This window comes from Sardina pilchardus, chromosome 18 (genome assembly GCF_963854185.1).
Source record: "Sardina pilchardus chromosome 18, fSarPil1.1, whole genome shotgun sequence".
In the NCBI taxonomy this organism is placed as follows: Eukaryota; Metazoa; Chordata; class Actinopteri; order Clupeiformes; family Clupeidae; genus Sardina; species Sardina pilchardus.
In genome coordinates, this window is record NC_085011.1 from 16,421,516 (window position 1) to 16,433,738 (window position 12,223).

General features: G+C 39.5%; 1 protein-coding gene across 1 annotated transcript in view; it reads right to left on the bottom strand.

The window, feature by feature from the left end:
* The window catches only part of khdrbs2 (KH domain containing, RNA binding, signal transduction associated 2), a 66,033-nt gene extending 63,653 nt beyond the window's left edge, over window positions 1-2,380 (bottom strand). The window contains exon 1 of the mRNA XM_062519796.1: window positions 2,110-2,380. Coding sequence (XP_062375780.1) covers window positions 2,110-2,200 — 91 coding nt within the window. The 5' untranslated portion in view covers window positions 2,201-2,380. The remainder of the gene's footprint in view (window positions 1-2,109) is intronic.
* Window positions 2,381-12,223: the final 9,843 nt, after the last annotated feature.

Below are 12,223 nucleotides of genomic sequence, written 5' to 3' on the forward strand. Positions count from 1 at the left end.
TTCTCAACTCAACCTTCTATGAATTCAAACAAACAATCCATGAAGATGGACAGCCTAAAGACATAAGCCAGTTAGCTGTGAAGGATGTGACTCATTCACAGTGTGTAGAGGAGAGAGATGGCTATTCAGCATGCTGTTGTGACTAAATACAGAGAGTCGGACGCAAACGTACAATACATCTGAATGGAAGACACCTTATAGCGTATCAACAATAATTCAGGTTAATTTGTTTATTTGAAATGTACAGTATAGTCTATTATAGATATCTAAAGAAGAGGGGAATGATATATGAATCTTTGCTTTTGTCCGATTCAATATTGATCTGTAAAATCTGTAGTTTCCAGGCTCCAGTATCCATTGCCAAAATGTAGAGCTTTTTAAACATCTCCCAATATATGACAAGCTGCTTTGTAGTAGGCTATTTAAGATCTTGGTCCTATTACATTGGGGAGTTAATGAATCAAACCGAAACACCTTTGCTAATAATATCATGAGAATTGTCAAAAATGTAGCAAAAAGGAATAACATATTATCTGTTATTCTTGTTATCCTCTTGGTACCATCTTTTCTCTGTTCCATAGGCAACACTGTTTTGAGTCAATTTCTTCTTTCTAGGGCTTAGTCTGACAGTATATTGCCTATCCAGTTCATAGCAAATGTCACGGATATAAATGTTATCGCCTGAGAATGACTAATTACCTTTTCTGAAGGCTAAGATACAATCATGGAGTACTCTTGTGACTGGTTTGCAAAATGATTTCCATGAATTGTTCAATTAGAAATCTACACATTTATTTCTTAGGCTGTAGTTTTCTCATAGACATCATGTTTGTCTTTTTTGTTTTGTTTATATGCAAAGGAGGTCCATCCAGGTGTTTAGCTACCACAAAACTTACATCTGGTTGAGAAACTACCCAGTCTACAGGGGCATATAAGCTGACCATATACCATACCAAATACCTTTGTGGCTGCCATTCCTAATTGACTACTTCATGAAAACTGTTGTCTGTGCACAAATACTGCAAATGTAAAGTTGCCATGATTTATTTAACTAAAACTCCCATGACTAGCCACCATTCATAAATAGCTTAACTTAAGTGATGATATGATCAACGCAGAACCTGTGATCACTGCATGGTGCACCTGCATAACTACAGCGTAGTTGTTTGTAGCAAGAAGACAAAAGACACCCTGCTTGGTTGAGCGACAGACTGGTTAAGCCATGAGGAATAGTTGTAAATAATCCTATATACTGTATTAGTGTTTCCAAATGCTGGGAGTAACCCATCTAGTATGCTACAAAGTGCTGTCTCGGGGAGATGCTGGACGCAGAGGGAAAAGGTAAATGTTACAGTGCCCTTTAGATGGTGCAGTGATGAGAAAAAGCCCTGCATAGCGATATGTGGATTTACCTTAACTGTGAGTCGGTGTCTTGATTAGAAGACGTTTAGGAAATATGGTGTAACTCAGCAAGGCTACGCGGAATGTGATAGGACAGGCAGGTTGCACGCTGCTGCACATTACATCAACTTCGAGTTTATTACCTCAACTCAAATCATAACCTGGGATGACTCGTACCACTGGCATGGTATCGTAAGAAAGAGTCCATTCATGCAATCACCACTAAAGAGGGTGTAGTTACCATATTATATTGAGTGAATGGCATTGCCACACACACATATTATATATACACAACATTTTATAACCAATGTGGTAAATGCATAGGCTGAATGGCAAGTTTTAAACTGTTTGCATAACATGATTAAGCCTATTGTATTGTGGAGGAACTTCGGAAGCGTAAGACCGCATGGATCCACAACACAGTAATGAAGCTTTACGTCAACCACATTCATGGCACAGACATGAAAGATAATGCGTTAGCGAATTATTTCTGTATCATACCAATTTAATGTTTTCGTTACTAGAAAGAAGTGCACCATAATTCGTTCAATTGCGCAAATAAAAGGTGAAAAACCATGAAAATAGTTATAGTATCTCATTCTAAATTCGAATCGGAGTGTCCATCACTAAAGGCTCAAGGTGCCTAACGTAGGCAAGCACCACTCGTTGAATGGATGTTATCTATAAACCAAAAGTGCTGTATCTTACCCTCTGCCAGAAGGCGAATTGCATGAACAAACGATGGGTCCAAGGTATCTTTTTCGGCCAACAGCTCTGGTAAGTATTTGTCCTGATCCATTTTACGGTACCTCTCCTGACCACCGTAAGTGCAGGTGAGACGACAAAAGTGGTTGTGGTCGAGATGCGTTTGTGAGTCCCGCTTTGTAAATACGTACGCAGAAAAAAAAGGTGAAAGAAAAAAATCTGTGATAGATAACGCCAGATAGGAAGATCAGAACGCAGAAGAATTCAGAGCTGTGTACCCATCTCCCCTGGAAGGACTCTATCGTAACTCTCCCCGACCTTAGCTACAGAATGCAAGTCTGCAGCCCGCCCCTCGTACCTCCGCTGGTCCTATCATAGAACAAGCTGTTCACGACCTAGCAAATTCTCAGTATACCGCTATTCAAAGGGTTCCCCCTCGCAGTTGATCACCGCTGTCCATGGTGCCGGTTAATACCTGTCGGTCATGAAATTAACATGGCTACGAGAGCCTCTTCTCTTACAGTAGACCAGCTGTTGTCATTCACTGTTATTCTGTCAAATTGACTCTGCGAGCTGACTGGATATTTGTCTCTTTGTTTCAGATTTTCAATGGAGGCCTCGTGCCATCATACAGCATGACTGAGTTGTATCTGAAGGAATCTCAGCACTGAGAAGACAATATTCATTTTTATTTCCAAAAATCCCCAGAAAAGCTTAACATTTCACTAACACTTCACTACAATATGTTCACTTCACTACAGCATAACATACTTACAACCTAAGGGTACAGTATTGGTGTACAGTTATAGTGCACCAGTCAAAAGGCAAACCAATTGTCATGTCTTTCTTTCTTTGCTAAAAGAGTCACAGCTCTGTTTGGTGTGGTGAGGAATACCAATGAATGGATTTGTTTCAAGCTTCGATTTGCCAGGATGGATTAGACTGGTGTGATAGAACGCACTTACAAGGAATACATGCAAAAGCACACACACACACCGGACACACATACACACACACACACACACACACACACACACACACACACACACACACACACACACACACACACACACACACACACACACACACACACACACAGTGAGAGAGAGAGAGAGAAAGAAAGAGAGAGAGAGAGAGAGAGAGAGAGAGAGAGAGACACACACACACACACACACACACACACACACAGAGATCTAATTAATGACTTGAATGGATTAGGGAACTGTGGACAAACATCTGCATGGGGATGTCAACATGACAAGACTCCTCATGACTGGAATGTAATCATATGCTCTTTGGCTTTGGAATTGCATCACGTTCATCATGTAGTGCATTTGGTGCTTTAAAAACAAGCACATACTGTATAGCACTCACTCACTCACAGTCACTGTCAGCATGGAACACACCAAAAGCTTTTCCCTACACACAACGGATGAGTGGCTTCCATTCAAGGGCCAGACACTAGTCACTTCTCAGAGAGGAAAGGCTTGAAAATAGCCTATTTACTTTAAGTGGGCAAGGTGATTTCCTGTTTGACTGTGAACTCAATAACTTTTCTCCCGAGAAATGAAGCTTCTGCATAATGACCACATAGTCATTACAGTAAAGAGCATACAAATCAATGACAATTTTGGTCCAAAACATCTTTACATTGACCAAAATGTCAAAACGTAAAAAAAAACATTGTTTTTCGAGCACAATACATGTTTTTGTCATATGTCAAAACAATAGGTTTCATTCGATGCATTAATGTATTCATTCATTCACTCAGTGTTATTCATTCTAACACAATCATGGGGCTACCTGTTATATGTTATGCAAATAACTAAAAAATATTGACTGTGACAATTTCCAATGTGCCACATATGTATCTAGCAGTGCTTGATGCATAGTCTCTGTAATACATAACTGTTTATAACTGCAACAACCCGTCAAAATAATATAACATTGACCATAACCATATTATGTCCAAAATTTGCATCAGCCAATCAAACAAACAAACACTTGTTTTGTGAATGCCAGTAAGTGGTGGTAGCTAGAGGGGTTGAATGATTGAGCCATTCACTGCAATTAATGGGTTATGTTCTTATCATAAGGATTTTATATGTAGGTATATTCATTTTAAAGCTCAAGGTATATATTCAACCTATTTACATGTTCACCATGCCATAGAGTTTTAAGTCTGGTCATCTATTGGGTGAATTTGGGTCAAGTGACTTTAGATTGTTTATTTTTTCAGCAGGCACTGAGTAGTTGTCAGTTGTTGGAAAACGTTACATCAAAATGATTTGTGCAACATGTCATAACTTTGCTATAAAATGTTGGTGGAAAATGTAATGGATTTTTACAGCACTCTAGTGGTCAACATTAGAACTGCAAATGATGCTTGTCCACACAATCATGCACTTGGCGTCCACACGGCCAGCCCAGGGCCACTCCGCTGCTCCTCCAAATGGACAGTGTGTGGGTACTGTGTGTGTGTGTGTGTGTGTGTGTGTGTGTGTGTGTGTGTGTGTGTGTGTGTGTGTGTGTGTGTGTGTGTGTGTGTGTGTGTGTGTGTGTGTGTGTGTGTGTGACAACAGTGCCGGCTGCCGGGTGTGAACTCTCCAGCACATGCTACCTTCCATAAGCATGAGCCGAAGTCTTTTGGGATCTACAGTGTAAGATGGCAGGTAGTGTGTGTAAACGTTCCCTTCCTTGCACGTGTTGTGTAGATTCTGCTGCGATCGCCCGTTTCCATGTAAGATGCCAAGTAGTGTGTGTAAAAGTTCCCTACCTTGCACGTGTTGTGTAGATTCTACTGCGATCGCCCGTTTTCATGTTGAAGACCTGCCCTGCCCCAGTTTAAGCTCAGTCTGTAGTTGCCTCCTATTTGATGGGATATTCTACCTGAGAAACACAATTGGTATTAGCCTATATTTAAAATGTATACTAGTAGTAATCACACATATCTTTTTTGATACAGCTATCAGAATATCTATCAGAATATGACATTTAAATATAATAATGATAATAGCCTTTTAAAATATGTATAATTAAAACATTAAGGACATAATTAAGGAAATTAAAACAAAACACTCATATATGTCTCTGCTAATATTCAGTTAAATGCCCTTTCAATTCGTCTCTGGTATTATTATTGCTGTGAATTTGGGAAATTAAGATTGACATTTCTGAAGCCTGCCAGGTTACGAATATTATAGTCTTGATCTTAAACTTTTTCTTCTTTCCAATTTGATTATGCATCACAATTACCTCCCACAAATTACAATATTTCAACCAATACTAAGTGATGTGAAGTAGTCAGTAAAAGGTAATTTGCAAACAAAAGAGACAGAGATATACAAGCTAGGTGAGATGCAGAGATATTGGGCCAGACTGGTATTTCATAAGCCAAGTTGATGAACTTCTCATTGAACTTGTCAGATATTCCCTCTCAGAATGCCAGCGCAGCGGTGCTACAATAACGCACACCTCCCTATAGTCTTTAGAGCTTGTTATTCCAGCATAGACCTGGCGTGCAAAATGGCAACAAGCCCCACTGCATCAATTATTAAGCAGGCTTGTTTAGGGACAGAAAGGGAATAGAAAGACTTTGGTGATTCGGGGAGCAGTAAATAGCTCTCATTACTTTCCATATCCCTCTTCCTCAAAGGGCTCCAAAGTCTGTTTAACCTTCTGGCGTGCTTTTGGAAAAAACCTTTTCCTTTACCTCATTGTTTTTTTTTTGTCTTTCTAGTGGCGAAACAATACCCTCGGTCCTCTGGAGCCAGGTGGTGTGGATGCCACACACAGTGGCAACCGGCCACACGCGTGTCTGTGGAAATGACTGAAATCTGGGCCTTTCAGCAAGGGGGGCTAACACTCATTACGGATCTATGTTCCCGCCCGTAAATGACTGCTGTGGTGCTGCAGAACGCTCATTACAATAACAACAGTGAGATGGGGAAATCTCTTTAAAATAAATAAATAAATATGAAAACAAAAACAAACAAACAAACAAACAAACAAGAAAACAAAAACAGTGTTTCATGAAAAACCCATTTCCTTCTGGCTAAAATCTGGATGGCATTGTGATGTGCAGAAATGGTGATGGGCCCACAGAATGAATTAATAAGGCACTTCAGAGAAACAACATTCATTTCTAATTATTTTCATACTGGATTCTCTCAATGGCCCTTCGGTGCTGTAGATTACTCACCAACATCAGTCAATCACACTCAATCAATTTACTGCCTCTCTATTAAGTACGGGATAATGGACGACACGCCGTGCGGTTATTCAAAGTTAATGCACGTTCTAGACGGTGATACGGCCCGACGCGAAGCGGAGGGACGTTCCGTCTAGAAAAGTGCATTAACTTTGAATAACCGCACGGCGTGAAGTCCATTATCCCGCTTATTCCACTGTTGCCATTGCGTTGTGTTCGTTTCCGGTGCTAATTTAAATGTTTTAATCGCTAGAACTGTATTGTTTGTAGAACTACTTTTCCCAGACACATTTCAACTAATTTCTCAAACTGCGGTTACTAGTTCTAAATGGATGGTTGCTATGGCCAAAAGCCAGTCGTTAGTTCTAATCTCCCGTTGTCAAGCTGGCATATCCCAAGATTCTGATGAACGTTAACTTTGAAAGATTGCTATTTTTCTTAGCCCACTGCCACCTAACTAGCTAAATGACACCTCTGCCATATGCTAAACGTTACTATGATCTGAACGAGGTATTTTACAGCTTCTATGTAACGTGACAGTGCATTTAAACTTCACAACAAGTTTGGCGAATTAATATTCAAGTGTGATACGGTCAAAAACAATGGAACTACTTCATAGCCGTGCGTATATCTAAAGTTAATGCACACCCTTATAGAACGCAGGACAATGGGGAACTCAACCGAGCAGTGGAATAATTACACACAATGCATATAATTATAATTATCCAACATTAGCTCTCAGAATTCAATTGGCCATGCAAAAGCATGATGGAAAAGAGTCTGCATCCTTATTTTCTTTGCCTTTATCCAAAGCGGCACTCATGCCATAAAGGTGCCAACCCTGATTTTAGAAAACATTTTTTTTTGATATTTGAACTCAAAAGCCAATAGATTTCCCATCAGAAAGAATGTACAGGAGATTCTTGTGCTGTGTGTGAACCAGGAGATTACCTTTCCTGAAACTTTTTTTTTGTGCACCAGACAATATTGTCTGCACATAAGAAACTTCACAAAATAATTACCCATGCTAAATCTGATCTAAAGCTGATGATAAATGGGACAACTTATTGAATAACGTTGCTGGGCAATGTTCCCACTGATATTGAGCAACAATTTCTTTCTTAGAGAACTTTAACAATCAGTTGACAAATCATCATGATCATCCAATCAGAACAAGTGGAAGTGGTTATGTGATCATACAGCAACATTGCTAAAAACGTTGCAGCATGTATCATTACCTTCAGTATTTCTGAGAAATATTTCTGAGATAATTTCTTAGTCTCTCTTTTAGTCCATAGCCAATCATAAATTAATCTCACCATGTCTAGTTTTTGTTCTCACATATGAAAATGTATCTAAACTTGCATAGATGATAGATGACGCAAACCATGCATGTCATGCATAATTATACTGTATGTCACTTGGTGCTTATTTTGATTGCAATGAGGCGTGGATTATATTGTATTATATAATTATAACTGCCCCTCCCTTTCTCTCTATCACACTCACCCACTCACTGTTTGGTTCTGATTTCCTCTTTTGTTGCTTTCACAGCACAACCGTCTTCAGTCTTTCTGTCTCGGAGCATTCATCACTTGTCATCATAATCACAGTCTTTTTTTCTCTCTTGGTGGCGCATGGTGTCTGCTGAATGAAAGCTGGAAATGTATCAAGCCACCACGAGTACAAACCATATAATAAATGTCATTCTTTCACCCACAGACATCTACACTCTGAGGGCGAAAAAAAAACAAGTTTCATAAGTCCTTAGTTTAGAAGAAGCTCTATAACAACACCGTTTTTGCATACAAGAGAATAGGTTGATAGTTTACATGGAACAAATTGATTGTCATTGTCATAGGTTGCTAGTTTTAATAAGTTACATGAGTTCGTTGATTGATTATTGTTGATGTTATAATCATAATAGTACAAGTAAAACATTATGCTGACTAACTCAATATTTCAAGCTGAGGCTCACAAATACAGACCCATAACAAATATGGATAATACAACATGCCAAATTGACTTACTTCTGTCCTTAAATAAGTAAATTATTTGTCCATCTTTGCCAGTGATCCAAGAAGTATGACATAAACTGCAGAATAGAAATCAAACAGCACACAATGATCACCCTGAACTTTGATTCAAAGCTCAATGCTTTTTTGTCACTCTCACTTTTTTCAATCGAATACTGTGGTTGTCTCTTAATACTCTTGCACATTTGTTTTGATGAGGGCATAAAAGCACTGATAATAATATGACAGTCAACACACAACACAGACTTCATAACAACAGAATGGAAAAGATCAATGACCCAAGCAAGAACAGCTTCTCTGTTATGGTGCTTCAGTACTACAAAAAGGAAAAAAGAAAATAAACAATCTAGTAAGATTAATTACTTCCTGAAAAAAACTCTCAGAACACTGAAATTGCTCGTTGACATTGTGTACCATCCACCACAGTAAATGGCCAGGAGGTCTGAACAAGCTGGCGGGGACCGAAAAATAAATAAATAATAAGATTCAGCCATAACCACACATACATCACAATGTGTTCAGATAAAACATGTTGCCACGGGACTGCTACAAACTTTACCATGAGCATACATCAGTCTTGCTCACACACTGGGGTTCATGTGACTCAAGCCATTAGTCAAGACCACATCTAAATAAAGCATCGCTATCTTAAGTCTCTGACCTCCACCCATCTGCTTAAACACATAAGAAGGGCTCGATCGATACGGACAGCCTAGCAGGAGAAATATGAGGCCCTAATACATCACTACGCCAGTGGGAGGGTGTGCTGAGGAGCCTCGGGACAATTGGCTCTTAAAAAATGCATCTCCCTCAACTCCACAACTCTTCTCTCTCACACTGTTTTTCTCACACACAGGGAAAGAGGGGAGGAACTTGGTTCCCCTGGAGGAACACACTGGCTCACAAAAAGGCTATACGGCACAGTAGCATTTCATTATTTTACTTTTTTTTTTTTACTACATTACTTGTTTATGTTTTTTGTATTTACTTTTGATTGATTTACTTGTTTATTTATCACTTTCGTTACGCACAACATATCGTGTTGCTTGTGTTTTTTGTGTTGAACTACAAGGGTCTGGCGAGAGTCAGGCTAGGATGGTCTAGCGTCACACCATTAAGGCAAATCCTGCGTCGGACACCAAGTCAGTCGGTCTAATCAGAACGCTCTATCTGTGTACCGAGTCCTTGAGCCCGCCTTAGCACGGTGACGACAGAGCTGCGCGACAGCGAGATAGCAGAACAACCATGGAGAACAACGTAACGAAGCGTTGATTGGTCACAAGTGCTGGCCTATTACGTGCAGAGGCAGTTTGAAAGACAACGATTCATCCCACCCACAGACTTCAGCTCTGTGAATGGTCCGACTCCAGACTATACATTTAATGTATAGTTTGGCTTGCCAGGCTACCCTTCTCCTGCATCAAGGACCAGCTCTTGCCTACTACATTTGTGTGAGCTGGTAGACATTTTGGATGGGCAACATAGCAAAGCAGTCAGATTAGATCAAAATAGACATAAACACAAACCACAAACACAAAAACAATCAGTTCTACCTGGCTTGAGTTCCCACAGCCAAGGTGGGTGTGTATTGTTGTGCTGTAGTTTAAAATCCTGCCAAATATGTTTGGTAAAACCAATTATTTTGGTGATTATGTGACGCAACCTTTTGACTGGAGCTGATTTATTCATTTTCCAGCGACATGTTGTGATCATAATATTGAGTTTCAGGAAGCTGATTCAGTGCACGTTGAGTAACTTGTTGCTCACTCATACAATACTCTCCCTCTCATACCAACCTCGAGTGTCTTGAGAACATTCTTGAGAACTTCATCATCCAATCGTTAATAATTCAAACACATAGTACCGGTTATGTTGCTCTGTAATATTTCTCAGTCTGGGCATGCATTGATGATGTCAGAGACTTACTTTGTAGGTTAGGTAAGGTAAGGTAAGGTAAGGTAAGGTAAGGTAAGGTACATTTACTGTATTTATATAGCGCATTTCTTGTGCACAGAGTGCAACCCAAAGCGCTATGGTATGGTATGTCTCGTAGGCAGAGAAAAGCTGTTGCTATCAAAAAACACTTAAACTGTAATTCCGGAGTAATTTGAGGGGTTCAGTCAGCATGAGATAAAAATAATAATAATAATAATCTTATACTCACATCTTTTGTTTAGCCAAGTGTGTTCCAGCAGTCATGTATAGCACCAGAACATTATCATTTTCACAACCTGAAAACAGAAAGCAATATCACTTAAGTTGCACAAGTTTTTAGATTGACATCCCAGATAGCAAAATCAGATTGGCAGATATATAGCAGAGATGGTGGCATGTCGGTGGCACGATGCCGTTGGACCGCCATCTCTTTAAATTCAACTTGTGAAACATTACAGTATTAGCCTATAATGATGGATGACGTATACATGAATAAAAGATAAAGATTTTCAGACCAATAGTGGCAAAATGTTGGGGCACTTGTCGGCAACCCGCCAGTGGACTGCCAGATAACCGATCATAGATATATTGTCAATATATATATCTATGATAACCGATGAGCAAAAAGCAAGTGGGCCGCCTGATTTGCCCCCAGTGGACTGACAGTGGTCTGCCAGCCTATTGATATCTGGGATGTTAAAAATCAGTAATATTCAGCAGCCCTAGATGTATGACGTATGTTTACACTTCAGTGTTTTCATTATGTTCCTCTGAAAGTTGAACACTCAAATCTGTACCTGTGTCTCTTACAGCAGAGTTCCAAGATGTAAGCTTACTAATGAACACTGTGCAGCCTTCTTTTGCCACAGGAGAGTGTGCTAGTTATCCATTGTAAAATAATAAATGAGATTGTCAAAGGCTGCCATTGACATTAATGGCTTTGGTGTAGACGTGGCCTAATTATAGAGAAGACATGTTCTGCCTCCTCCACAAATGCCTACCTATCTCACAACATTTTACACAGTAATGCTCATTTTAGCTGGTTGGAGAGGAGGAAGTCATCAGACAAAGTTTAAGAACCACCAGTTCAACATTGTGACTGTAACACTTACAGTCATGCCAATAAAGCTCTATGAATTTAATGAATTGAATTGAATAGAATAGTAGTCCAGTGATATAGGCCTGCCCTACACCTTCAGCAGGGAGGCAGGTGCAAATCAGCAAATTGATGTTGTTTTAAAGACCTGCATGACAGCATTTTTCCTCTACTCCACAGTAGGCCTAGATGTACACTGCACTATTGATTTGATAGAGAAATAAAACTGAATTGAGGTTAATTGAAAGAGAAAGTAGAAAGAATGCCAGCTTTCTTTCTATATGCAATAGGCCTACACGTAGGCTACATCAGTCAGACACCTACTACAAAAAAAGCCTACACAGTTAACAACATGAAAGAACAATCTCTAAAATGTATAAATATCAGTGATAATAAATAATCAAAACATGACAGCTGACCCCTACAAATCCTACCCAAGTTCTCTATTACCAAATCCATATCTGATTCAATCATGCTTTCTTTGAAAGCTAGTCCTACAAACTTGTGTGCAGTTTCAGTAACTGAGAAAATGACAAATAAGCCTAAATAATTAGATAGCCTGGCCTACTCGACTCACTATGTAATAACCTACTATGAAGCTGCAATCTACTGCAAGCAACGTAGGCTATGTTTTAACTAATAACCGAGTGCATCATTACTCCCCAACACACACCTGCTAAAGTCGTCTACAATGAACTACAATGAAATGTTCAAATCGGTCATAGCCCAAAACAAAACATCAAATTTAGCCATATCGTTTTAGCAACCCTGGGTACCACTGCAAACTATTTTTGGTGACAATGGGAATTGCATCATGTCACGTAGAAGGCAAGGCACGTT